The sequence below is a fragment of the Panthera pardus genome, unplaced genomic scaffold (assembly GCF_024362965.1).
Source record: "Panthera pardus isolate Hobbes unplaced genomic scaffold, ASM2436296v1 HiC_scaffold_8, whole genome shotgun sequence".
Taxonomy (NCBI): domain Eukaryota; kingdom Metazoa; phylum Chordata; class Mammalia; order Carnivora; family Felidae; genus Panthera; species Panthera pardus.
The window spans coordinates 19159829-19187682 of NW_026527013.1; the positions used below are offsets into that span (position 1 = coordinate 19159829).

Below are 27854 nucleotides of genomic sequence, written 5' to 3' on the forward strand. Positions count from 1 at the left end.
GAGGGCATGGACTCTGAAATCAAGTTTATTAATTCAAATCCCAGTTCCACTACTATTAACTCTGTGTGACCTACTGTCTCTCAGACAAGGTCACTGATGATGGCTTTGACTAGGTGAACAGCAGTTGAAGCAGTCTAGAAGTGGTCAGATGCTAAATTTACATTTGGAAGATAGTCAACAGGATTTACTAATAGATTGGGTGCAAGGGAGAAAAGACCTAGATGACTGACTCCAGGGTTTTTGTCCTGAGTAACTGGAAGTAAGGAGTTGCCGTTTATGAGAAGGGCTGTGAAGGGGATGATGGTGAGTTTTGACTGTAATTTTGAGATGCTATTAGACATCCAACTACTAACTGTTAAATTAACCCTGGAAAATGACTTTCATGAGCCTGTGCCTTAGATTGGAGAATATCAATCAAATGACACTCTGAAGATCTGCCTTCAAGAATTCTCTTAATTTCAGAGTGCCTGGCTGGCTCAGTCAGAAGAGCACATGACTCTTGACCTCAGGGTTGTGAGTTCAGCCCCATGTTGGATATAGAGATTACTTCTAAAGAAAAAAAAAATTTTTTAAAGAATTCTTTTAACTTCCACAAACCTCATTTTCCTCACCTGCAAACTGGGTTTAATAACCATCTCATAGATTATAAAAATGAAAATAGGTATTTCTAAAGCACTTAGCCCAAACCATCTAGAGTCCAATAATGCAATAGTCGGTCAACTAACCTTAGTTCTCTTAAAACTGGGTTACACGTGACGTTTTACATCGTGTCAGTGAACACAAACTGTACTCTTTTAAGGCCTTTGTAACAAAGGCAAAGAATTACCAATAAAGGTAAGCGTTCTAATCTGGGTCTGCAAATGGCAGATTGGCAACTCCGCCCTCGGTTTTGAAAAACAACAACAACAACAACAACGAAATGCGCAGGAAATTAACACAGGGCGTGAGTGACAGGATGCCTTAGCGACCACACTTCCCAGCAGTCTACGCGCAGTCAGACACCGTCGCGGATTGGACGCCACCTCAAGAGGCTGGTGGTGCGGGGGAGGGGACAGGCGCGAGGTACTGTGGGTAGGAGACGGCCGTCGGCCGAGGCGCCATTTTGTGAGGCAGCCGTAGCCTGTTGGAGATTCTGGGGCACAAAACCGCTACTTCTGCCACTTCGGTCTCTCTTGGGGGTAAGTGCGGCAGCCACCCATAAAGACCGGCAGTTCATGCTTTTGAGGCAAGCCTCGTGCAGCTTCCCTGACAGCTGCGGGTGGCGGCCGATCAGTCCCAGCCGCATCTCTAGAGTAGCTACCCGAAGCATTGGAGGGCCGCGCCCCTGCTCGCCGCCTGCGCTGTCAGCTCTCGGAGGGCGTCCTCCCGCCCAACCTGAGGCCCACTTTTTTTCGGGCGCTTGACTGTACCCCTGACGGAACGCATTTCCAACTCCCCAACCCAGCTGAATGTGGAGCCATCGCCTGTCCTTCGGGTACTTCTCGGGGGTGTCCGGCAGTTTTTAGCCGCCATCGCCCCGCAGCTGCACTTGAATCCGCCTATCCAGGACGTTGTTCGGTGAAGGCTGATCTGCGGGCTGGGAGCCTCTTGGGGTTCGGGAGGGGCATGTGCAGGCAGAAAGGGAAAGCCGGACGCCGGAGTGGGTCGCGCAGGCAGTGGCGCCGCCATCTCGGCTGCAATACCCCACGGAGGTGGGTCCAGGCACTGCCCGAGACACAAGGGGCGGCATCTGAGATTCTGCTCAGGACCTTATTTCTCCCAGGTGGTTCTCTTCCATTTATTAATTCAGCAAATGTTCGTTGAGCGCCTGCTCCGGAACAGGCGCCAGGGACGGCTGTAACTAGTTTCTCAGACCTCGCACGCATCGAACGCGGTCTAGCTGTGTGATGTTTTATTACCACCAGGGCGCTGCGGGGCCTAGTTGGTCGCCTCAAGGGCTTGTGGTGGTTATTGTTGCTGAGGAATTAAGTCGTGTCGAGGTTTGCTCTTGTCTTACTGAAATAGCTTTGGATCAGCCGTTACGTTATAGATGGAGTAGATTTCAATCAGCACGGCATTCTGGCTTCTAAAATGTTTCAACTTTTCATCAGAAAATACTGAATTTCATGTTGCTGCTTGTATTAATAAAGACACTTTGATTAATGTTTTGAAAAGGTCAACTACCCCGTTGGAGTTGCTTTGATTAGAACACAGGGAGCTGATTGCATCTCTGCCTTTTTTGCTTTGTAATCCTAAAGTAGGGGAAGGGAAGGAGTTTTTTTCCTGTATTCTTTTATGAGTTTGTTATCAAATAGAAAATCTAATATTTTAAAGTATGCCTTATCTTCCTGCTGTGCTCATTTCAGTAAAACCTTAGTGTGATTTTAATACTGACACTTGATTCCCACCTCCCTCTCCCACCTCCCCGCCACCACCTTGTATAATCACTGTTAATAATTTGATGAAATTCCAACCTCAGCAGTGTCCTAGCTTATGGAATGATGGTGTTAAGTGATCTCTCAAATTTTCAGTGATCAGTCTCTCTTATTTCCTAGAAAAAAACAAAATTTGAACCTTTTGGAGCAGAGTGCTACATCTTCAGTAGGACAATGGGTTCAGACAAACGGTAAGTTACTAGCGTACCTGTCTTTGTTCACAACATTTCATTGGGAAACTGAACTACTTGTTAAAAATTGTTTATCAAACAAATGTAAGTGACTATTTTGTGCCAGGCATTGCTGTTAGCCCCTTCATGAGCCTTGCTCTCACAAGCAGGTGGCTTAGTGAAAGAATTGAAGTACTGTGTGAACTCTGCTATATAAAAGAAGTCGAGGGTGCTGCTAGAACACATAGGAAGCATGTGTTTTCCTGGATACATCTAGGAAAGCTTCCTGGAGAAAGTAATCTTTAAGGTGAAGCCTGAGGATAAGTAAGAATAAAGGAGGGCAGGGTGGAGTGGTTCACTGAGAGTTCCCAGTGTGGAAAACAGCCTGTGCAAAAGCCAGGAGAGATCATACAGTCTGCCACTTTACATAGTACCCGGCTGTAGCAAGCAATCAGTGAATGCCAGTTCTTGTTAGTGTCCACTCCATAGCAAGATGATCCAGATTTATAGAAGCTCTGGACTATGGATTACATGAAAAATAAATGAATTGAAAAATTGCTAAAGAATTAGTAGAAAATTAAGATGACAGCATTTGGCTGCTCTGTCATCTAGGGATTCTCCCACCCAGACCATTTGATTTGAATACTCGACTTTTACTTATTCATTCCTCCTCAGTATTCAGGCTGGTCCCAGTGGTAGATCAAATCAAATTAACGGCCCAAAGAGACTCAGGAAAAGTTCTTGTCACGTGATGTCCTTGTTCTAATGCTGTGTTAGCAGTCTGTGATTCCAAATAACTTACTAAACTAACATTTACCCTTTTAGGGTTTCCAGTCCCTATAGTTCACATCATGAAGTAGCCCTAGATTACTTGTTCTGTTGGTTTCTTTTTAGTAAATTTGTATTCTCTAAATGAGGCACTTCTAAGCCTTTCCTTTGTCTTATCCTTACACGGTTTTATGAACCTGATAAACAGTTTATGAAAAAACTAGATCTTTGGTCAAATGGGATTAAGCCTCTTGTTATTAGATTTTCCTGTGAGACCTAATGCTGCCGAGTAACCAAAAATAAACCAGATGTTCTAGGAAATGATGTTCTCTGCTGGTGCTAGTTAGTAACAAATGAACTTGGTTAACTGCCTGATAAGGAAAAAAAACAAAAAACAAAAACTAATTTAATTCATCCAGGTTGTTGGTCCATTTCCCAGTAGTGTGATACCCTGGAGAGTAGATGAGTCAGAACACTCTCTCCTTTGAAATTGGGTGAAATGCTAAAAATTGCTTTCTTCCTATTTTTGATCACTAAGATCTGAATCAGGGATGGAAGGGGTGATACGTGTGTAGACTACAGGCTTGGGAATACGCAGGATAAACTTGGACAACCTGACCTTTGTAAAAAATATTAAACCCAGACATTTGATACCCATATTTTCAGATTTAGCATTATCTCCTGAAAGTTATTTTTTCCTTTATGTTTTTCCTTTATGAAAGTTGTTTTTCCTAGTAGTTGTCTTAATAAACTGGAATTTGGTGATCACATTTTGAGGGATACTTTAAACTATTTTGGTATCTTATAAACTGAGCTGTAGGGGTATGTGTTTTCTACCATGTTTTCTAAAGGTATAAAATGTGATTTACTTTAGAGTAAATGAAAATTATTTTCCCTGGCAGAGTGAGTAGAACAGAGCGTAGTGGAAGGTACGGTTCCATCATAGACAGGGATGACCGGGATGAGCGTGAATCCAGAAGCAGGCGGAGGGACTCAGATTACAAAAGATCTAGTGATGATCGGAGGGGCGACAGATACGACGACTACCGAGACTATGATAGCCCAGAGGTGAGTGGTCAGCAATTGGTATGAAATAGTTAGATTATGAATTGTATGCACAAAGCCTTTAAGATTCTGGAAATGAAATAAGTATACCAAGTGTAGAACTCTCTGTTGAGTATTATATTCAAATTCTATTATTCTGAAATCTGTTGAGATGACTCTAACCCTCAAAGACAGCTGAGCCTCTGGTAATAGAAATTACTGGCCAGGATTTACATAGGGCTCACCGTGCACCAGGCACTCTTTTGAGCACTTGACTTACATGAACTCGTGTAGGTCTCATTACAACTTACGATACATGTCTTCCCATTTTAAAGATGAGGCAATTGGAGCGTAATAATATGCCAACACTGTGCCTCAGATGCTACTTCTAAAAGTTGTAGTTTCAGTCACCATAGTTTTTTTCTCATTTCTTTTCTATATGTAAATAGAGCTTTGTTTAGAAGTAATTGTGTTGCCCATATAATCATGCAGGGCTTTTTTTTTTTTTTCATGCATACAATCTTCATATTGTGACAGGTCATGTAGTATTTCACTGTGTGTTAGTGTACTGTACAGTGAGTTGTTAAACCGTTCTTCCTGAACTAATGGTTATGGCCCTTCTTTTTTTGTTGTTTTTTTTTGTTTGTTTTGTTTTTTGTGTTTGTTTTAGAAACACTACAGTGAACATCATCATAGAGTTCCAGTATCCTCTCTGTTGTTCCTAAAAATAAATTCCTAGGGCCTGGATCAAAGAATATAAACCCAGTGTGATTTTAATTGTAATTTTATTTATTATAAATCAGAGAGAACGCGAAAGAAGGAACAGTGACCGATCCGAAGATGGCTACCATTCAGATGGTGACTATGGCGAGCATGACTACAGGCATGACATCAGTGATGAGAGGGAGAGCAAGACCATCATGCTGCGCGGGCTTCCCATCACCATCACAGAGAGCGATGTAAGGGGAGAGAGCAGTTATCATGAGCAGTCCAGTAGGCACAACCGATTTGGAACTTCTGCCATTTTTTGTGCTATTGTTTTATCTCAAGCTAACATCTCAGCTAGTGAAGTATATTTCTGTCTTTAGGATGGAGTTCTTTCAACTTGGTTCAGAAGTTAATTACCATTTATATTTAGACTTTGAAGCTCAACGTAGAGGAGGTCTTGTTCCTTCAATAGCCCTTAGAAGGTAGTTTTTTATTTTTATTTTTATTGAATTGGTTACTTACTCAGTGAGGATGTATCAGCAAAAACATTTTCTTCATGATCTGGCCACCTTTGATTTGATGAAAATTATACTATCCATTTGAGACCTAAGAACCCTGTTGAAAAGGAAGGCCATTACTTGGCTCCCCACTCCTAGAACTGGCCAACAAGGGCCTTGGTATATTGGGCGCTGATTTTCACTGGCATCTCTGGCCCTCACCCATTCCTTCTAGCCACATCCACCACCTGCCTCCCCTACAGGCCACTTCAAATATGTTCATTGTTCTACCAGTGTGCCTTTTTCTGCTTGAAGTCTCCATTATGTGAAGCCTTCCCTGATCTACTAGGCAGACTGGTGTTAGAAGAGGTCCTGTTGAAAGAGGTTCTGCAGAATGTCCCGGTGGGAGGAAAAAGAAAGAAAGAAAAAGGGCTGCCTGGCTGGCTCAGTTGGTAGGGTATGCTACTACTGAACTTGGGGTTGTGAGTTCAAGCCCCATGTTGGGAGTAGAGGTTATTATTACTTAAAGTTTACTTATTTATTTTGAGAGCGAGAGCAGGCATAAGCAGAGGAGGGGCAAAGAGAGGAGAGAGAGAATCCCAAGGAGACTCTGTACTGTCAGCTTGGAGCCTGACTCGGGGCTGGAACTCCTGACCCTGAGATCATGACATGAGCTGAAACCAAGAGTCAGACTCTTAACCAACTGAGCCACCCAGGTGTCCCTGGAGTAGAAATTTTTTTTTTTTTTTTTTAATGTTTGTTAATTTTTGAGAAAGAGACAGAGACAGAGTGCGAGCCAGGGAGGGACAGAGAGGGAGACAGAATCCAAAGCAGGCTCCAGGCTCCAATCTGTCAGCACTGAGCCCGAGGTGGGTCTCGAACCCATGAACCGTGAGATCATGACCTGATCTGAAGTCGGACAGATCTGAGCCACCAGATCTGAGCCACCCAGGTGCCCCCCCCCTTTTTCTTAATGTCTCTGGAGGTTTAAGGGAGGTTTTATTAGTGGAGGGTAAAGAAGGGTTCCAGGGAGATCTTAGTTGAACTGATTTTTGAGGGATAGAAAGAAATGTTTGGGTTTGGTGGAGAACTGGGGGAAAGGTGTAGACTGTACTTCTAGGCAGTAGGGTAACATAAGCACACCTGGAAATAGATTCTGAATTTAGTCAAGGCCTTGAACCAGGTTGATTTGGCTGATGTTAAAGGCTTTTGGCAGGGGTGAGGGATGTGGGAAGGTGCTGTTGAGGCCAGGCTGTGGAATCTTTAAAAGCCCAGCTAAGTATAAAGTTACTGGGGCACCTGGGTAGCTCAGTTGGTGTAAACACTAGAGCTTCTGACTCTTGATTTCAGCTCAGGTCATGATTTCATGCTCAGCATGGAGCCTGCTTGAGATTCTTTCTCCCTCTGTTCCTCTTGCCCGCTTGTGCACGCACAGTCTCTCTCTCTCTCTCAAAAAAAAAAAAAAAAAAAAAAAAAAAAAAAGGTACTAAGGGCTTTTCCTAGTAGCAAAAGCTATGCAAGTTAGAATGTTGGAGGAAAGAATGGGTAGACAGGGAAGGCAGAGATGAGCACAGGTAGGGGCAACGGTGGGCATGTAGAGTAAGATGCAGGAAATGCAGGAGGAGTCCATTTAGGAAAGTTTGCTTGTTAAGCAGGTTGTTCCCTTGAGTAGCCTGCTGACCTGTGATCCTGGGAGTCTGCAGAGGAAGTGAGTAGTAGCATGGAGAAGCAGTGCTCTAGCTGACTTGGGGAACCTCCCTGCTGGCAGTTGAGGCAGCAGGTTGGCAAACAAGATTGTAATGCTTTTGTATTTCAGGCTTCTTCAGGGAAATAGAATCGCCTACCATAAGAAGGCTGGTTTTCAAAGTAGAATTTCTCAGGCCCCCAAATTATGTAGTATTCTTAGCAGATTCATTTGTTGAGGTTTTAAAACATTTTAAAATTATAATATTTAATCTCCTGGACTTCAGTTTATCATTTTCATTATTGTTTTATCTTTTTTTGTTTAGCCCTCCCTCCCCCTGACTGACATGAACTGTTACAATAACTATCTTTAGTTACTATGTTACTGTATGTTACTGTTACCACTGCTTTTGTAGTAACTATCTTTAGTTATTCTGATGTCCAGTTAGTTATTACTAAGCATGGACCTGAGTCACATGGTGGGGTCTGGCTCTGTGTAGAACTTCTGCTCTGTGGAAAAAATAGACATAGTCGATTCTCTTTCTTTGGGGTGGTTATGGTCAGTTTATAAAGTCATTGCAAATAGAATACTGAATACTGAACTATCACTCCTAGAGAAGATACAAAGTTAGGTTCCTGTGAGCCTCTGGTCACAACATTTTCATCAACAGATCAATACATAACCTTGTTTCAGGTGCATTTTGGTTTAGAGATACCTTATTTAATATATATTGTTGATTCATAAACCTTGAACTCACATCTAGCCACACTGTAACTTGTGCCTGAATGAAGCTTGTCTTACATACATATTTTTTCTGTAAGGGACATCATAGCCTTCTTGCATTCAGGAACACTAGACAGAAACTCCAGCACTACATTTGGAGAGCCATTTTATTTTTTATTTTAAATTTTTTTATTGTTTTAAAGCACAAGTGGGGGAGATGGCAGAGAGAGAGAGGGAGAATTTTAAGCAGGCTTCACTCTCAGCTCGGAGCCCAACACATCGCTTGGTCCCATAACCCTAAGATCATGACCTGACCCAAAATTAAGGGTTGATGCTCAACTGGCTGGCTCAGTTGGTAGAACATGTGACTCTTAATATCAGGGATTGTGAGTTCAAGCCTCATGTTGGGTACAGAGATAACTTCAAAACAAAACAACTAGGTAGATATATGGATAGTGAAATCAACCAAAGGTACAAAAATGTGATACACTTGGCACTAAATAGATAGTGAAAAAGATACTTGCTTACATTATGAAAGCTGAAACCAAGCAAAACATCACCCCGGCCTGGGACAGGTGCATCAAGTGACTCAAACCTTTCTTTCTCCTGGGTATGTCCACAGATGACTTGGAAGTGCCAAAAGTATTGATTTGGAGTTACAAATTTCAGTGAATGGGCAAATTTGCAAACACAGAATGCACAAATAATGAGGATCAACAGTGTATAATCCCATAGCCTTTGCACGTAATTATGGAAAGTTGGAGACTTCGTCTCACAAATTTGGCCCTGGTTTTTTTTTTCCTAGGGGTATTGCTACCTGGCATGATTGATAAAGAGATTAGGGTATTTCATTGCCTTTTGTAGTAAGGGCTTGGTCTGACATCAGTAACAAACCTTCTAGCCCAAATTCATTTTTCTAGGACCAATTATTGCTTGACCTATTAGGAGCCTAGGAATGTTATGAGCTTTGTTAGTTTTTACCACTAATGTAAATATAAAAATTATTTCTTTCGTATTGTGCAAAAAATGTTTGAGAGAGTTCCTTGTGTTTTTGGCTATTGATTCTTGATCATATACTTCAGAGGACAATAGCACATCCTTTGCCTCTTCTAAATTTCATTTTCTTTCTGGTCCTTTAAACAAAGGACAGCAAAGTGAGACTAGAGGAGAGAAGCTTGCAGGACAGCATGCCGTGGGCAAGACTGTTTATAACATAAATACTTGTACCTCAGGGAAATCCCCAGGCAGCATATAAAGAATGCATTTGAGGAAAAAAAAAAAAAAAGAATGCGTTTGAGGCTGTTATAATGCATTTCATTTCTGTGAGAAGCGTTCCCTTTTTTCCATGTTTAGAATAATTGCATTTTGGTGATAGAAGTTAAAAACTTGGCTGATTAAAGCAGTTAATGCAGTTCTTGGTCCTTGAATTTTCTTTGATGTGGAATAGTTTGTGGCTGAAGCTTTAACTATAAATGTGTAAAACTCTGCAGATTCGGGAAATGATGGAGTCCTTTGAAGGCCCTCAGCCTGCGGATGTGAGGCTGATGAAGAGGAAAACAGGTGAGAGCTTGCTTAGTTCCGGCGGTTCTGGCTCTCTTCCCCATTCCCACCTCAGCCCCTAAAGACCATCCTGATTCCCCCAGTCTTCAAGCACATGAATTCAGAATGAAAGGTTTGCCATGGCTAAGGAATGTGACTCTTTGAAAACGATATTAGAGAGCACCTGAGGACCTTTTTAAAAACTTTGTTTTTAGGGGCTTTTTTTTTTCCTTCGGTAAGTAGTGATTTATAAACTCCTTGTTTGACTGTTTGTAGTCGGTTGCATGGTTACTTTTTAAGCGTGGAATCAAATCGAGTGGCACTTAGTTCAGGCGGCTTGGTTCCTTGCCATGGCAAAGTATCAAGAAGATCCCCAAGTCAAGTCACATTTGTAAAGCTGCTTCCCAATTGGCTTTGTCACGCAGTGTTGAAGCAGTGGGAGAGAGATTCACCTGTTATAAAGGAACTGACTAACACGAGTATCCCGTCTATATCTGAATGCTGTCTCTAGGTGTAAGCCGTGGTTTCGCCTTCGTGGAGTTTTATCACTTGCAAGATGCTACCAGCTGGATGGAAGCCAATCAGGTTGCTTCACTCACCAAGTCTAGATATTCATGAAAATGGAACAAGTCTGTACAATTTAAAAAAAAAAAAAAAAAGGTTGAAGGAGTGGTTTGTTCCAAAGGAGTGATTTTTTTTTTAAAGAAAAGCTTTGTATATATTAAAATTGATGTTATTAGAATAAATAACAGCAGCAAGGACTGCATTGCAGAATGTGCTCTGCCTTTAAACATGGCTGCCTGGCAGGACTTTGTTAATCACTGAATACCTGTCTGGTGATTACCAAAACATATTAATGTTCCCTTTTCCCCTACTGATTATGTTCCTATTCATTATGTCCATTGAGAGTAATCTTAAAATACCCAACTCTCGATTCGACAGTAAAGAGAATATAGTAGAAGTCTGCTACTGGCATTTTGTAAGTGATTCCTTATTTCTACTTGGAGACCACAAGCCTCCTGGAGGCATAACTGTTCGTATGGGTCTTCAGGACTATTTAAGGACCTCCATGGAATTTATGAACAATAAGTCTGATGAGATTAGCCTGGGAGCTAGTGTCCTGCTGCTGTCTAATCTAGTTAAACTGGCATTAACGTTCTAATCTCCCTGAGAATGCCTTTTAAAGTCCATTGAAAGCAAATCATTGATGGTTCTTTGATGTAGCATTAACTGAAGTGTTCTACAGTTTGTCAAGAAAACGTTCAGTACTTGGCACTTCAGTAACATTTTTTGCCAGAACTCCATAGCACAGTATTGAATGCCTTAACCAAATGCGTTCTGAGAAGTTTGCTTAACTCATTATGTTGCTTTTCTGCAGCATTTTATTTGTCACCCATAAATAAGAGTTACATTCTTTAGTAATATAACAAGACTCACTAATGGGGGTATCATTTTGATTGATTTGTTAGATTTTTAAGCCTCTCATTTTCTTAACCCAGAGGTGACAGCCTGATCTTAACAAAAGTGAAGCTTCATTCATTTCATACCATGGACATCATCCTAGTAAATATAGAATATAAACACAAGCTTCATGTGAGTCTGCTTTCTTGATGTGACAGCATCTTTTGATGCAGTGGAGGTATCAGAATGACTTGCCTAGGAGTTTAAAACTCCAAAGAAATTAAAACCCACGAGACATTTTAAAAAATCTCCACAATTTTAATGTATACAAAGCTAAGTTACTATGTAATATTTCATTACAATTCAAATTCACTCCAGAAATAAAAGGCTAATAGGATTAGGGACTCAGTGATAGTTTGGAGTCTCCCCCAGCACACACCCCTCCTACTGGGATGATCTATTGACATATCTCCCAGCTTCATTTTTGTTTCTGTACAACACAGTGAGTGGATGGCCCTTCAGCTTTTTCCTTCTTGGCCAGACATGCAGTCTTGCCTTTAGATAATGCAGAGACAACATTCACAGCATGTCTTAACTCTTCCAGGATTTGCAAGAACCAAATTGCTCAACAGTATGTATATTTAGAGGGGTTAGACTCCTTTTAAAAATTTGGATATCTAACCTCCTACTAATTCTGTTCTGATATTGTCAGAACATCCCATTCCCTCCTCCCTCCTGCCCCCCCCCCATAAAAAAAAGAAGAAGAAGAAGAAAAGATGCTCCTGTTAAATGAAGGCTCTTTGGGGGCAGGTGCTGGATATACATACTCTTGGCTAGACTGATTGAGCTTGGAGTTTTGACCTTCAAAGTTGATTCCCTTTTAGTCACATGGTTGACCTGAAGGGTAAGGTGGTGTATGCATTTATAAACTCTTCCAACCCCCCTGAAGAAACTTCATTGGCCTCCTGGTTACTCATCCTGAAGAGAGTACCATGTATTTCAGTGAAAAACACATCCATCACTTAGGACGTGACATGGTTTCAGTTGGCAGGAAGAAATCTCATTTAGCTGCTTTAGAGTGGATGGCATTCAGAATAGGCCCTCCTAAGAAAAAGTTGTAACCAGATTCCCTTTAAAAATGAGCTCCCCTCCCCTCGTCCCCCAGAGGACAGACACATGCTAAAGCAGGAGTTTGGGGAAAGGGAAAATAGAAAGGCTTTTACTTTACATAAGGACGGGGGACTGGGGGAAAAGTGAAGCGAAGCCCAAGGACACCATGCTGAGGCTAAAGTAGGCAATCTCAGAACTGGGAGAGTTGTGTCTTCTGCTTTTTGAAATAGACTGTCACTCTCGGGCAGCCTGGCAATGCTGAATGTTAGGACTTCTGTCTCTGCTGGAGACACGGCCTGGTGCATGTCAGCGGTTAGAGTTTGGCAGCTTTCTCAGCACTCCCTGACTCCGTTTACCTTTACTCCGCATCCCATTCTCTTACTGCCTATCTGAAGGATTGGATGGGCAGAGTATAGGTGGCGGTGGTTGGTCCTCCCCGTATGTTGTCCATTTAATTCCAGAGCACTGATTTTTCCGAAGTGTGCTCTGCCCTGGGAAAATGGACACATGTTCCTCACAATGGGAATAACTAGTTACTTCTTTTTTTACAGAAAAAGCTAGTGATTCAAGGAAAGCACATTGCGATGCATTATAGCAATCCCAGACCTAAGTTTGAAGATTGGCTTTGTAACAAGGTAAGCATGTGTTCTTCCCAGATAGACCAAACTCCTTCAAGTTTTGTTTTCTCTTTGTCTGTCTGAACAAGGAAGCTAGAAAGTATACAATCACCAGCTTTTATCATAGGGTGATTTTCCTGGTTCATGACTTTCTTTTCATCCTCCTGTGCCAGTACTAGAATCCCTAGAACATTAGAGATTTTTTTAAGATCCAGGTTCTTGGACACCTGGGTGGATCAGTCAGTTAAGCCTCCGGCTTCAGCTCAGATCACAATCTCAAGGTTCGCAAGTTTGAGCCCCACATTGGGCTCGTACTGACAGCTCAGATTCTGTGTCTTCTCTCTCTCTTCCCCTCCCCTGCTCACACTGTCTGTCTCTTTCAAAAATAAACGTTGAAAAAAAAAAAAAAAAAAAGATCCAGGTTTGGGTTGCCTGGGTGGCTCAGTAGGTTGAGCGTCTGACTCTTGATTTCAGCCCAGGTCATGATCTCACAGTTCATGGGTTCGAGCCCTGCATCAGCCTCTGTGCTGACAGCGTGGAGCCTGGTTGGGATTCTGTCTCTGCCTCTCCTCCACTCATGCTCGCTTGCTCTGACTTCAAAATAAGTAAATAAATATTTGGGGGGAGATCCAGGTTCTAAGCTCAGTGTTCAATTAGGATTTTAGGTTTGTTCCACTTTACTGTTTCTTGATTTCTAGAGCTCTCAACTTGTGGCATAGTCCTTAATTACATTAACAAAATCCTTCTGACTCTGCTCAAGTTATGTAAGATCCGTTATGGTTCTGTCAGGGCACCTGGCTGGCTCATTCGATAGAGCATGCACCTCCTGATCTCAGAGTCGTAAGTTCAAGCCCCACATTGGGCATACAGCTTACTTAAAGAAAAAATAATAATAATTAAAAGAAATTCAAAAGCAGAAGTATTGTAGTCCTGTCAGCATTGCACCATTTGAGCTTGCCATTCTGAGAGTATTCCGATTCATTGTTCTTCACGTCTACTGTTTCCAGAAGGGGGCTTGACAGTATTCCGTTCACATCTTGCTTGTGTGTATAAAGTGGTCCATATAGTGAGTGCTCTTCTGATTGAAGAACAAACTTTGCCACTGTTTGCTGTAGGGTTTTTGGGTGAACTTAAACTTTCCCTCAACTTGATAAAAAGGGAATTCTATTTCAAACTATGTCAAGATTTGTTTTTCTTGTTAGAATTCACATACTGAAACATTTTACATTTAAAATTTTTAGGTGAATGCCCTTTTGTCTTGGTTATATGTTATCACTCTGCTTTTTTATTTGCTTACTGGGACTTGTCCATGGCCCTATAGCCCCTAACCCACTTCATCACTAGTAAGCCTGGCCTACTGTGAGAAATAATTACAGAGAAAACTTTTTTTCTTCCAGTGCTGCCTTAACAATTTCAGGAAAAGACTAAAATGCTTCCGGTGTGGAGCAGACAAGTTTGGTAAGCCCAAACTCAGCTATTTGGAATATGCATTGAAAACCTGACTAATTACGGGGGCACCTGGGTGGCTTAGTTGGTTGAGTGTCCAACTGTTGGTTTGGGCTCAGGTCATGATCTCATAGTTCATGGGTTTGAGCCCCAAGTTAGGCTCCATGATGATAGCGCACCCCTGCATGCACACTATTTCTCAAAAATAAACTTAAAAAAACAAACCAAAAACCTGACTAATTAGGTTGTCTGTGGTATAGATTGTAAAGCATTTCAGGAAGTAACTCGTGTATCTTCTGTAAACTTGCTTACCTTGTGTTAGGGAGATGCTTCTGATGACTGTGTGTGCAGAGAGTTCCTTTATTTTCCAAAATTAAGTCTGCTCACTGGTTTGCATTTTGAATCTGTTTTTCTGTAGTACTGAGGTAATGTCAGTCCTCTCCGGCCCAGTTTCTGCATTCCACATGTATCGTGTCAAAATTAATGGTGTTTTATTATAGCCACAGATGGTTTAAAAAGAAAAAAATGGCTACTACATTTGCTTACAATTAAAACTTCGGGGTTTGAATGTATTTCTTTACTAAAAAAAATACTGGTTTATTATTTGTTTGTCTTCAGTAACTGACTCCCCCTGTCTCCTCCCCTTCTTGTAGACTCTGAACAGGAAGTGCCCCCTGGAACCACAGAATCTGTTCAGTCTGTGGATTACTACTGTGATAGTAAGTTCCAGTATATTCTTGGCCTTTATGGTATTACTTGACCTCAGTTGGGAGTTATTGTGCTCTTACACTTTTTTAATGACCAACATTAGCTTTAGTTTATCCCATGAAAGATTGGTTTTTAGAATCTTCTCCATGTCAAAGTGCAAGATATACTAGGAACCTCCCAAATGGATTTATGTGTTTGTACTTGAGCCTGCCTTCAAAAGTATTGGTGGTGGTAATGCACATACATGTGATTTGTCCCTTTCACCTCCAGCAATCATACTTCGAAACATAGCCCCGCACACTGTGGTGGATTCCATCATGACAGCGCTGTCTCCCTATGCATCCTTAGCTGTCAATAACATTCGCCTCATAAAAGATAAACAGACCCAGCAGAACAGAGGCTTCGCATTTGTGCAGCTGTCCTCTGCAATGGTGAGCTCACTGAATCTTCTCTTTTAAAAGAAACTGGGCTTGGAGCACCTGGGTGGCTCAGTCAGTTAGGCAGCGGACACTGAGCATGGAGCCTGCTCAAGATTGTCTCTCCCTCTGCCTCTCTCCTCTGTTCATGTTCTCTCTAGAATAAAATTAAATAAACTGGGCTTTAAGAGACAAATGTGGTTCATCTAAAAGTAGTACTGTCTGTAAGGCTCCTGGAATCCAAAGTTCAAGACTACGTAATGATAGTTATTGTAGTGCTAAATTAGAGGACCAGTTACTTTGATAAGTGGTAAAAGTAATGCGTATACCTGTGAATGATTCGCAGAACTGAAGTTTTGAGCCACACTTTAATTTTTCCTTCTTGCTTTTGTTTTAGATTGATTTAGCATTTACTCCTTTAATAATATGGAATGCCTTCATGTGCTGGAGGAAAGAGGGCTGTATTTTTTCCTTGAGGTTTCGTGTGTACAAACAATTAGGAATTACTGTTCTTTTTTAATAGAAAGCTGTATTTCTTTGAATGGGGTAGGTGGTAGGGAGAGATTTTAAATTATAGGACAAAATGGTCTTTCTTGACCTTCTCCTTCAGGATGCCTCTCAGCTTCTTCAGATATTACAGAGTCTCCATCCTCCTTTGAAAATTGACGGCAAAACTATTGGGGTTGATTTTGCGAAAAGTGCCAGAAAGTGAGTAACTTCATTGTCCTTATTTCAAACTGCTGTACTTGCACAGCTGCCCAGGGATGCTTTGCTGACTGTACCCTAAGCCCATGTTCTCCTCCCTGAGACACAATCCTCCCTGGTTGCCAAGGTCAGGAGGGAGTCAGCTGTCTTTCTTAAAGCATATTCTTTCCTGTCCTGAGGAACCAGTTGCTGGAAAACTACAAAGCAGGACAGAGGCAGACATGGCAGATGGGTTGAGAATATGTGCTATGCAAACAGCTTCAAGGTGGTGCAAACCCATCTGGAAATAATCTTTTCCTTCCAGAAGCTTCGTATAGAGAAAGCTTTAGTCTAGAGATATAAATGTCCCATTTGAAGTGTCATTACTCATCCAGCAGATACCTTACTAGATGGCAGGATACAGAGTAAAATGGTGACACTACAGAGACATTTGCCCACTGAGGAATTGGCCCATGGAGACCCCTTTCTGCTCTGAAATGAGGCCTTGCTAGCATTTGAGAGTTCCCAACAAAGGCTAGAGTGAATTGATGTTTCCTTGACAGTATGGGAGCATGGATAGGAAGCATACTGAGATAGAATCACATGCTTGGATTTTTGTGGTTTCAGAGACTTGGTCCTCCCAGATGGTAACCGGGTCAGCGCCTTCTCTGTGGCTAGTACAGCCATTGCTGCAGCTCAGTGGTCATCCACCCAGGTAAGATAGGTATTTTTTGTCAAAGTAGTGTGTTGGTGCCCAAATTCACAGAAGTAGTGCCTTAGAAGCTCTCTAAGGACAGTTTTAGGGAGTACTTCCTGGCTCTTGGTGTCTACTCAACTCACCTGTGTGTCCTCTTCTTTTGACATGCTATAGTCTCAGAGTGGTGAAGGAGGCAGTGTTGACTACAGTTACCTGCAGCCAGGCCAAGATGGCTATGCCCAATATGCTCAGGTAGGTAGATTTGACCAACATCCACCTTCTCTCCAGAGCATGTCTGAGAACAGCAGCTTTTAACAGTGCACTTTTCTTCAGTACTCACAGGATTACCAACAGTTTTATCAACAACAAACTGGAGGATTGGAATCTGATGCGTCATCTGCATCAGGTAGTAAACTTCATCTGTTTTACCTTTTGTTTAAGTAGCTGTGGTTGAGGAGATAGAACTAGATGTCCTTGGCGCTTGGAGGGCTCAGTTGCTTAAGCGTCTGACTCTTGATTTTCCGGTCGTTAGATTGAGTCCTGCAATGGGCTTTGTGCTGTTAGCACAGATCCTACTTGGGATTCTCTCTCTTTGCCCCTCCCCTGTGTGTACTTGCTCACCCGCGCATGCTCACGCTCACTCGCGCTCTCTCTCTCTCTCTGTCTCTCTCAAAACAAATAAATGTAAAAAAAATAATAATTAGATGTTTTAACTAGACCCCAAGCCAGGAGTCCATTTCCCTGCGGGGGGGGGGGGGGGGGGGGGCGGTGCACATTCAGTGCTGTCTCCATGTGCGTAAGGTTCTGGGGAAGATTAGAAGTACTTGAGTCTCTGAGAGTGTGAAACCCATGTTGTGATGAGTATTCGTTCTTGGAATTCAGCTTTGTATCTCCCCTCTCTGTGGTGTTTGGAGTCATGGGTGCCCACATAGGTTCAAATGAGCAGGGAGGGTGTGGCCCTAGATTCTGGTGACCAGAAATCAATCACAAGGGTCATTATAAGAAGGCCTTGCTTTACTTTTTGTTGTAGAATTCTAAAAGCTTTATGGTTAAATCTTTTCTCAACCCCAGATATGGATTCCTCTTCCTTTTTTTATTTAAAAAAAAAATTTTTTTTTTTAACGTTTATTTATTTTTGGGACAGAGAGAGACAGAGCATGAATGGGGGAGGGGCAGAGAGAGAGGGAGACACAGAATCTGAAGCAGGCTCCAGGCTCTGAGCCATCAGCCCAGAGCCTGACGCGGGGCTCGAACTCATACGGACCGCGAGATTGTGACCTGAGCTGAAGTCGGACGCTTAACCGACTGAGCCACCCAGGCGCCCCAGCCTCTTCCTTTTTTTTAGTTGTCATACAGAATATTTAACTTTGTGACATTCTAGTAGGATTATAAAAATGAAAGTGTCATAGGTTCCAGGATGCTTAGTAGGAATTAAGAACTGATACATCAGGGCACCTGAGGCTCAGTTGTTGACCGTCGGACTCTTCATTTTGGTTCAGGTCATGATCCCACAGTCATGAGATAAAGCTCTACATCAGGCTCTGCACTGAGCATGGAATCTGCTTAAGATTCTTTCTGCCTTTGTCCCCACCCCCGCTCATATGTGCACATACATTCTCACTTGTTCTCTCTAAAAATCACAAAATAGGGGCACCTGGGTGTCTCGGTCACTTAAGCATCCGACTTTGGCTCAGGGCATAATCTTGTGGTTCATGGGTTCAAGCCCCACATCGGGCTCTGTGCTGACAGCTCAGAGCCAGGAGACTGCTTTGGATTCTGTATCTCCCTCGCTCTTTGCCCCTCCCCCACTCATTCTCTGTCTTTATCTCTCCAAAAAGGTATATAATAATAATGATGATAAATAAGTAACGGACCTCACAACGACAGAAGGCTAGTTTGGGTATTACAGATAAAGATATTTGGCTTTGAGTTCATTGCCTTGGCCCTTTCTAACCCTGTGTGCATCATTTATCATCAGGCACAGCAGTGACCACCACCTCAGCGGCTGTAGTGTCCCAGAGTCCCCAGCTGTATAATCAGACCTCCAATCCGCCTGGCTCTCCGGTAATCCTGTTATCCTAAATACAGAACTGGTGACTGTTGGGGAAACTTTATTTTGTTGTACACGTATTATCCTTTCCTGCTGTATGAGCCAGGATTGAATAATACACAGACATTCTGACCTTACTTCTCTCTGTTTGGTAGTATTAGATAATGAAATAATTTGGAGTGTGTATTTAAAACATAAGATTCCAAACAAGGGGTATTTATACATTCTGCATGCTTCGACTTGACCTTTAGGAAGAAAGTTGTCAGCATGTGTTTTGCTCAAGGATTGCCTTAGATCATTGCTACAATGTGTCTGTCAGGGGAGCCCTTCCTCCTGGATGGATGATTGCAGTGATTTAGTTCTCTTAAGAGGCTTTACAGTTGAAATTATATTGAAGCTGCTGTTCTTTCCAGACTGAGGAAGCACAGCCTAGCACTAGCACAAGTACACAGGCCCCAGCCGCTTCCCCCACTGGTGTAGTTCCTGGTACCAAATATGGTAAGCCAAACCTCATGGGGCTGTTAACAGTTGGAAGGTCCTAGTTGTTGTCTGTGTCTAGTAAGAGTTCCTCTCCCTTTGTGGGTGTCAGAGGGACACTTGGGGATATGAGAGAAGACGACCATTAAGGCCTGCTGCATCTCCGTGGCTTAGAATTTGAAGTAAAGCCAGTTTCTTTATCTGGAATGACCGTGTGCTGGATTTTGTTTTTGCAGCAGTGCCTGACACATCCACTTACCAGTATGATGAATCTTCAGGATATTATTATGATCCGACAACAGGGCTGTACTATGACCCCAACTCGCAGGTAAATGCAGTTTTCCTCCCCAGCGTCACTAGAAATATCTTTGTTTCACTTAGTCTGTCTATGAGGCATGAAACGAAATACCTTTTGCAAAGGAGCAAGTGACCCAGATTAGTTTTAAGTTCTTCAGAACCACCAAGATGTAATTTCTATTTTAGGATTTTAATTTTTAAAGGTTAAAAAAAGATGTTTTCAGGTACAACGTACATACAGAAAAATACACGAGGGGCGCCTGGGTGGCTCAGTTAAGCATCCAGTTCTCGATTTCAGCTCATGATTTCACAGTTCGTGAGTTCGAGCCCCAGCCTTCTTGGATCCTCTCCCTCTCTCTGCCCCTCCCCCATTCATGTGCACTCGCTCTCTCTGTCCCTCTCTCTCTCCCTCTCTCTCAAAAATAAATAAACTTCAAACAATAGAAGAAAAATATACAGAGCTGAAGTGTACTTTTCTTTGAATATTCATATGTATACACATTCATATATATCAGCACTGAGAGGAGAAAACATTCCTGGCATGCTGAAGGTTCCCTTATGCCCCTTGTCAGTCAGTACCCATCCCCTTCAGTAACCACTAGTCAGACTTCTAGTACTACCGTGGATTAGGTTGTCAAGTTATTATAGGTGGCTGTTAGTCATTATGTAAAGACCTAGATTGAAGTTTCAAATTGTGGTTTCTCTTCCTATGTATTTTTTAAAACTGAGATGAAATTCACATGACATAAAATTTACTTTTTTTTTTTTTTTTTTTTTTTTAACATTTATTTATTTTTGAGACAGAGAGAGACAGAGCATGAACAGGGGAGGGGCAGAGAGACAGGGAGACACAGAATCTGAAACAGGCTCCAGGCTCTGAGCGGTCAGCACAGAGCCCGACGCGGAGCTCAAACTCACGGACCGTGAGATCATGACCTGAGCCGAAGTCGGCCGCTTAACCGACTGAGCCACCCAGGTGCCCCTTCACTTTTTTTTTTTTTAAGATTTTATTTTTGCATAGGGGCGCCTGGGTGGCTCAGTCGGTAAGCATCCAACTTTGGCTCAGGTCATGATCTCGCAGTTTGTGAGTTTGAGCCCCACATAAGGCTCTGTGCTGACAGCTTGGAGCCTGGAGCCTGCTTGGGATTCTGTGTCTCCCTCCCTCTCTGCCCCTCCCTCGCTTGTGCTCTCTCTCTCAAAAATAAATAAGCATTAAAAAATAATTTTTTTCAAAAAAATTTATTTTTGCATAAACCCAGCATGGGGCTCAAATTCACAACCCATGAAATCAAGAGTCTCATGCTCTACTGACTGAGCTAGCCAAATACCCTTAAAATTTACCCATTTTAACCATTTAGAATGTATAATTTGAATATACTGGCAATGTTGTGCTCCCATCACCACTAACTCCAAAACATTTTTTAAATTTATTTTTAGTAATCTCTGTACCCAACATAGGGCTCAAACTCATGACCTTGAGATGAAGAGTTGCATGCTGCTACTGACTGAGCCAGGCACCCCTTAAAGTTTATTTGTTTGTGTGTTTGTGTATTTATTTTGGTAATCCAAAATACTTTCATTGCCCCAAAAAGAAACTGTGTACCCATTAACAATCACTCCTTTGTCCCTCCTTACCCCAGTGACCACTATTTGCTTTCTGTCTCTACAAATTTGTCTCTTCTAAGCATTTCATATAAATGAAGTCGGATGACATGTGACCTCTTGGTGTCCAACCTCTTTTACTTAACATCCTGATGTTTTCTTGAGGGTAGAAATTAGCAGATCTGTGGGGTGATGTTTTATTTTTAGTAGTGGTAGATTATTTTGAAGAGGGAAGGCAACACTAACACTCCATAAATAAATAATTACTTATGACCAGGAGCTGTATATATAGAATAGGAAAATAAGTGCTTTTAACAGGTACTTGGTATTGAGAGCTTGTGGTTTCTGAGAAAGGTGTGAAGCAATGAGGGACCCACCTGAGCAAGCCAAGCCTTGCGTGGCTCTTCCGCTCCTCTTGCTTGGTGAAGAGGTGAAGTCTGACCATTATCCAAGCAGTTCTTCCTAGTGGCCATGTTTTTGTTGTGACTTCTGCGTCTGACCCATACCACCTTCCCTAGAAGAGACATGACAGATGTCTCTCCTGGGTCCCTGCTGAGTGAGTAGAGCGAATGACTAAGGAAGAAAGAAGTGGAGAGATAGGTGCTACCTATCTCCCATTGCAGTTCATCCGACATAGATCAGATCTGGTCTTCCAGGCTCCCAAACTGGCTTTTTACAACCCTGTGTTTGGTTACCTGGGTTTCCAAAGGGTTTTGATGGTTGGACCCAGTAATGAGCTGTTAACTGGTCGTCACAGAGGATGTGTGATTTAAAAACTGCTTCTGAACAAGGGGAGTCTGGCTGGCTCATTCGCCAGAGTATGCGACTCTTGATCTCAGGGTTGTGAGTTTGAGCCTCACGTTGAGTATAGAGATTACTTAAAAAATAAAATCTTGGAAAAAAATAAATAAATAAGTAAAACCTCCTGCTGAACCACTTGTTCTGGCCTCCTGGTTTGTATAAACAGTTTATGGAAAGGAGTGAGACACATTGCTCTTCGGGTGCCCTCCAGGCCCACGGATTAGATTAATGGTATTACACTGCTGAGAAACCATATTCTACTTTTGTCTAAGAAGTTCCGTACCTCTTCACTGGCCAGTTCATCATCCTCACCACACCAACACATACAGCAGCTTCTCTCTGAGCAGGAGATACTACTGCTCTGCAACATGTTTTATGTTTATATGTTGAATTTTTTTTGACAAAACAATTTTGTGTGCCTTTTTGACAAAATGATCCTTTAATGGTTTGACAAAGCAGAAAGTCTGCATTAATTGTGCTTTGTTTCTAGTACTACTACAATTCCTTGACCCAGCAGTACCTTTACTGGGATGGAGAGAAAGAGACGTACGTGCCAGCTGCGGAGTCCACCTCCCACCAGCAGACGGGCCTACCTCCTGCAAAAGAAGGGAAGGAGAAGAAGGAGAAACCCAAGAGCAAAACAGCCCAGCAGGTGAAATAATGACCCAGCCAGGGGACTTCGAGGTCTTTCTGGGGTATTGGGCTTAGTTTTTTTTTCTTTTCTTTTCTTTTCTTTTCTTTTTTTTTTTTTTTTTTTTTTTTTTTTTTTTTTGAGTTGTGGCCTCTCTGTCAGCTTTATTTGGATTCTCAAAAGCTGGGCCACACGTTTAATTTACATTAAGTTCATAAAGCATTTTTAATTTTTTAGTTTTTGTCAGTTGCCCATATACATACTTAGAAGGAAGTATATTCGGGAACACTGCACAGGCTTTCAAGCAGTATTCGTTAATGATTTTGATTGTATGCAATAGTGTGTCATGAAGATATTTGTAGGTAGAAGTAAGGGCAAAGGGGGTTTTGTTCCAGAGCACGTGATTGAGGTGAGATCCTTAATGGCTTCTTACTGTGGCACAGGGGCTGACTATTGTCTAAACTCACATACCTAAATGTTTTTTTTCATGGTTGTCATTAGATCGCTAAAGACATGGAACGCTGGGCTAAGAGTTTAAACAAGCAGAAAGAAAATTTTAAAAACAGTTTTCAACCTGTTAATTCCTTGAGGGAAGAAGAGAGGAGAGAGTCTGCTGCAGCAGATGCTGGCTTTGCTCTTTTTGAGAAAAAGGTAACAGTAGCAGGAATGACCATACTTCTTCATGGGAACTTAAGTAAAACTTGAGGCTTATGACTTGTTTCTCTGTTTCCCAGGGAGCCTTAGCTGAAAGGCAGCAGCTCATTCCAGAATTGGTGCGAAATGGAGACGAGGAGAATCCCCTCAAAGTAAGGAAGGACCACCAGTGTTTTAAGGCCATTTTTGGGTTTGTGTCTTCCTGTGATTCTCAGCTTCATCTTGGCTAATGTGATTCCTACTTAAAACTGGATGTGGTCACTGTTGGTGGGTATTGAAAAGCTTCTGCACATAGAATCCATGTCTAGGGCTTTATTTTCTGGGTGAAAGCCAGTGAGATGGAGCATTGAATGAAGCCTGCATTTGAATTCCTAAGCTCAGTTGAGTTTTATTGCATTTGTAAATAGAGGGTTTTAACAGTTTGGAAAGAGAAAATTAAGGCAATAAAAAGTGTTTTACTTGATAGATAATGGTCTGGGTGGGCCATTACCCTGATCTGTCGTATTTGGGGTTTTCATCTATAATGAGTAGCTTGAAAACAACCATCCAGGAACTTTTCCTGGGCCCCAGGAGTTTGGTGCCAGCAGGCTGTCAGGCCCAGCACTTGAGGACCTGACTGTTCTGTACAGCCGGATAAATGCAATTTCACTGTTGAAGTATGGCATGGGGCATTGGGAGTTCTCACACATCTTGTATTACACGTTGCTTTATCCAGATATATAGTCATCACTGCTTCCTGCTGTACATTTCCAATGACCCACCCTTTTGTCCCCAGAGGGGTCTGGTTGCTGCTTACAGTGGTGACAGTGACAATGAAGAGGAGCTCGTAGAGAGACTTGAGAGTGAGGAAGAAAAGCTGGCCGACTGGAAGAAGATGGCCTGCCTGCTTTGCCGGCGCCAGTTCCCTAACAGAGACGCCCTGGTCAGGCACCAGCAGCTCTCAGACCTTCACAAGGTGGCCATGATTCTCTGAGCTGATAAGAGGCAGGGAGGGGAGGCAATGAGGCAATATGGGTGCCCTGATGTTGAGTGAATGCCTTTGAGAAGACTGTTCTGATGGTAGTCTGTTCTACATCATAGAGTGGCAAAGAGCATGGCAGCTCCATATACACCAGGCTCTGGTTTTCATGCCGTAGTGTGTCGATTGGGCTTTGACTCTTAGACTAAATAGGTGTTGATAATGTCATTTCAAATTAGGATGGTCCGAATTCTTACTACGTCTGTCAAATCTCTTGTACAGCAAAACATGGATATCTACCGACGATCCAGACTGAGTGAGCAGGAGCTGGAAGCCTTGGAGCTAAGGGAGAGAGAGGTGATTGAGGGTCACTGTGCCACTAGAAGGAGTATCTTGTATTTGCTTTTAGCATTTATTTGTAGCACTTAATTCCAGGTCCCAGGGGCAAGGTAGGATTTGTCATACCACATGTCACCTGGCCATTGTGGCTCATTTCAGGTTATAGGTGCTTTGTGAGCACTCTGCATCCTCTCTTTATGAGGGTGGACAGAAGCACATCCTCAAGGTTGCCCACAACTTGTGAATGCCAAATACTTACTGGTGAAGTATACTGGATTTTAGTAAAGAGAAGGTGATCTCTTCTGGCCTGCAACGAGGGAGGCTTCAAATTAGGCCCAGAGGATATCAGGGCATAAGACAGACGCAGTGATACAGAAGGAAGTAGTGGGCAGGACTGGGTTTGGGGTGAAGGCAGCAAAAGCAGGTGAGGCCAATAATGGACAGGCATTTGATGGTTCATGAGGCAAGTTGAGGGCCAGCCAGGCTTTAAAAAGAAATTGAGGGGGCGCCTGGGTGGCTCAGTCGGTTAAGCGTCTGACTTTGGCTCAGGTCATGATCTCACAGTCTGTGAGTTCGAGCCCCGCGTCGGGCTCTGTGCTGACAGCTCAGAGCCTGGAGCCTGTTTCAGATTCTGTGTCTCCCTCTCTCTCTGCGCCTCCCCTGTTCATGCTCTATCTCTCTCTGTCTCAAAAATAAATAATAGTTAAAAAAAAAATTAAAAAAAAAAAAAAAAAGAAATTGAGGGCTGTTGGTTAGAAATCAACCAGTGGGCAAGTTACTTGAAATTTTTCACCACGTGATAATTTTGTAGTTCGACTATCTGTAATTTGCTTTTCTGTTATTTTCCGCTGTTTGTGGTGCCATCTGTCCCTGGAGATGGGCCTGTCCCAAGTGGTAAGAGGAATGGCATCTCTGCCCTGCTCTTCCTCTAGGACCCTGGGAGGCTGTACCCACAGCCTAGCAGTCTGTTGAAGAGCTTGACAGGTGGCGGCTAATTAAATAAAATTCCTTGTTGGAGATGTAGGTGGGCCCCAGGTTCCACACACAGTTAATCCCTACAAACCGACCCTTTTTTCAATACGTTTTTTTTTTAAGTTTATTCATTTTTTTGAGAGAGGGTGTGCGTGCACGAGGAGAGAGAGAGAGAGAGAGAGAGAGAGAGAGAGAGAATATCCCAAGCAGTGTCCATGGCTCCACGCTGTCAGCACAGAGCACGACGCCAGGCTTGATCCCATGAACCCATGAGATCATGACATGAGCCAAAATGAAGAATCAGACGCTCAACCAACTGAGCCACCCAGAGGTCCCCAAATGTACCATTTTCGGTATTGAGTGCAGTAAGGGGAAAAAAACAAAAGTGTTAGGTGTTTCAGACCACTCAAAAAGGCCAAACTCCAGACTAAGGAAGTGTCTGAGGGTGGTAATCACAAAGTCTAGGTGCATTAGGTTGTTGCAGCTTCAAGTCTGAATGTCTTTAGCAGCGTTTTTTCTCGCACGTAGATGAAATACCGAGATCGAGCCGCAGAAAGACGGGAGAAATACGGCATTCCAGAACCTCCAGAGCCCAAGCGCAAGAAGCAATTTGATGCTGGCACTGTGTATGTGTTGTGTACCTTTTCCACTTCATTAGCAGGGGCTGTGGCTGTGTTAAGTAACTGTGTGTTTGCCACTGGCAGGAATTACGAGCAGCCCACCAAAGATGGCATTGACCACAGTAACATTGGCAACAAGATGCTGCAAGCCATGGGTTGGCGGGAAGGTTCAGGTTTGGGAAGAAAGTGTCAAGGCATCACAGCTCCCATCGAGGTAAGCAGTGACATTGGGCTTCTGTGGTTTGCAGGTTTATTTTGGTGATGAGATGAGGTCAAAGCACCCAGACAGCCTGGGACCCAGGGGCCAGCTTTACCTTTACCATAAAGGGCCATCTCCTCTGGCAAGCCCAATGGAGTCTGGTTCCCGGCCGCCCTCCTTTATGTCACTCTTCTTTTAAGATGTCATTTGAGAGGAATGGGTGTGGTACCCTACTTGATTTTTCTGGTCTTTGGTTTTTTTGGGTAAAAGCTGTCTTGAGAACTGTATATTCCTATGTCCTGTTAGAAACAGCCCCTTACTGAACACTAATTCATCCAGATAGCTTAGATTAGGTTTTTTTCAAGGTACACTGTGCTTTAATTTCTTAATCACCATGTAGGTGATCTTGGTTATGTATAAAACAAGTTACGATTTAGTAGGATTTTTATCCATGCTAAGAAATTTTTTTAGTTGCTCAGAGCTCAGATTGAGATGTAATCTCAGGATCAGGAGTCCCCCACCCACTGGCCTTCTAGACAAGAGCACCACCAGGGACTGTTCCTTCTCTAACCTGGCAGCCCAGCTTAGGTCAGACTCCTACAGGCCATGTTTATCTTGTGCAAGCCAGTTCTGCCATCGGGGTGTCCTGCTACAATCTGCCCATGATTACCAGACCTTCCTAGGCTTCAGTGGAGTATTTTGGGGCCCTTAATAGGTACAGAAGCCTGCTGAGCAGGCACTGGGGGACAGGGTTGGGGGATGTGTCTCCATCTGTCTGTCTTCCTTAGCACATTTTATTCCTTCAGTCCTTAACCCTACTCCAGGTCTCCAAAACTTCCTCTCTTCTGTCCCCTGGTGGGTGGTCCTTTTCGGTTGGGAGTCTGCTGGATGAGCAGGGGTTGAAGCGGTCCACACCCTACCTGCCCTCTGCTGACAGAAATTCTGTTCCTCTAGGCTCAAGTCCGGCTAAAAGGAGCTGGCCTAGGAGCCAAAGGCAGTGCATACGGACTGTCGGGTGCGGATTCCTACAAAGATGCTGTCCGGAAGGCCATGTTTGCTCGGTTCACGGAGATGGAGTGAGGTTCAGAGAGAGAGGGAGGGCAGGAAAGATGAGCTCCTCGGAGCACAAGGAGTGGTCCATCTCCTGAATTCACTCTTAGCGCCTGTCTCTTTAAGGGCATGCCTTGTGCTGTTAATAGTTTTTAGGGCGAACCACTCCATTCTACAATGTTCTCCCACTTAAAGGAGTTCCCCTTATATGGGCTGTCTGGTGAATGGCCTTCCTTCCTGCCAGAGGGCTTGTGAGCTGGCCAAGGGGACAGTGAGTCTTTTATACTTCAGTGTACATAGTGTAATGTAGTGTGTTTTACATGTGTAGCCCATGTCATGGTCCGTCAGCCCCTCTCATTGCTAGGGGGTGTTGAGATGCCCTAGGTGGTATGTGACACCAAAGCCGCCTCTGTCATTTGTTGTGCTGTCTTTTCTTGGCAAAAGCCTTGTGTATATTTGTATATTACACATTTGTACAGAATTTTGGAAGATTTTCAGTCTAGTTGCCAAATCTGGCTCCTTTACAAAAGAAATACCTTGAAAAATGAGTGTCTGCGTCTCTTTATTCTTGGGTGACC

At 42.9% G+C, this 27854-nt stretch overlaps 1 protein-coding gene across 2 annotated transcripts; it reads left to right on the forward strand.

Annotated features, from left to right (window-relative positions):
• The first annotated feature begins 1051 nt into the window (after window positions 1-1051).
• On the forward strand, window positions 1052-27824 carry RBM5 (RNA binding motif protein 5). 2 transcript variants are annotated; one of them, XM_019416889.2, is made up of 25 exons: window positions 1052-1178; window positions 2535-2605; window positions 4255-4420; window positions 5200-5355; window positions 9499-9568; window positions 10059-10132; window positions 12610-12693; window positions 14073-14133; window positions 14775-14840; window positions 15100-15260; window positions 15856-15953; window positions 16557-16644; window positions 16801-16878; window positions 16960-17032; window positions 18605-18690; window positions 19090-19174; window positions 19390-19481; window positions 22344-22505; window positions 22986-23135; window positions 23219-23290; window positions 23914-24093; window positions 24379-24453; window positions 25936-26033; window positions 26112-26241; window positions 27181-27824. In XM_019416889.2, exons 2-25 carry the CDS (start codon window positions 2589-2591, stop codon window positions 27304-27306), a joined length of 2448 nt encoding a protein of 815 aa, XP_019272434.1. In that variant the 5' UTR covers window positions 1052-1178; window positions 2535-2588; the 3' UTR covers window positions 27307-27824. The 2 variants fall into 2 exon arrangements, with proteins under 2 accessions (XP_019272434.1, XP_019272436.1); XM_019416891.2 differs by lacking the exons at window positions 1052-1178; window positions 4255-4420.
• Window positions 27825-27854: the final 30 nt, after the last annotated feature.

Excerpts from the sequence above, each read along its gene's own strand:
- RBM5 (XM_019416889.2), top strand. Across the intron at positions 4,421-5,199 it reads GAGACTATGATAGCCCAGAG|AGAGAACGCGAAAGAAGGAA; the intron begins GTGAGTGGTCAG and ends ATTATAAATCAG. Across the intron at positions 16,645-16,800 it reads CTCAGTGGTCATCCACCCAG|TCTCAGAGTGGTGAAGGAGG; the intron begins GTAAGATAGGTA and ends GACATGCTATAG.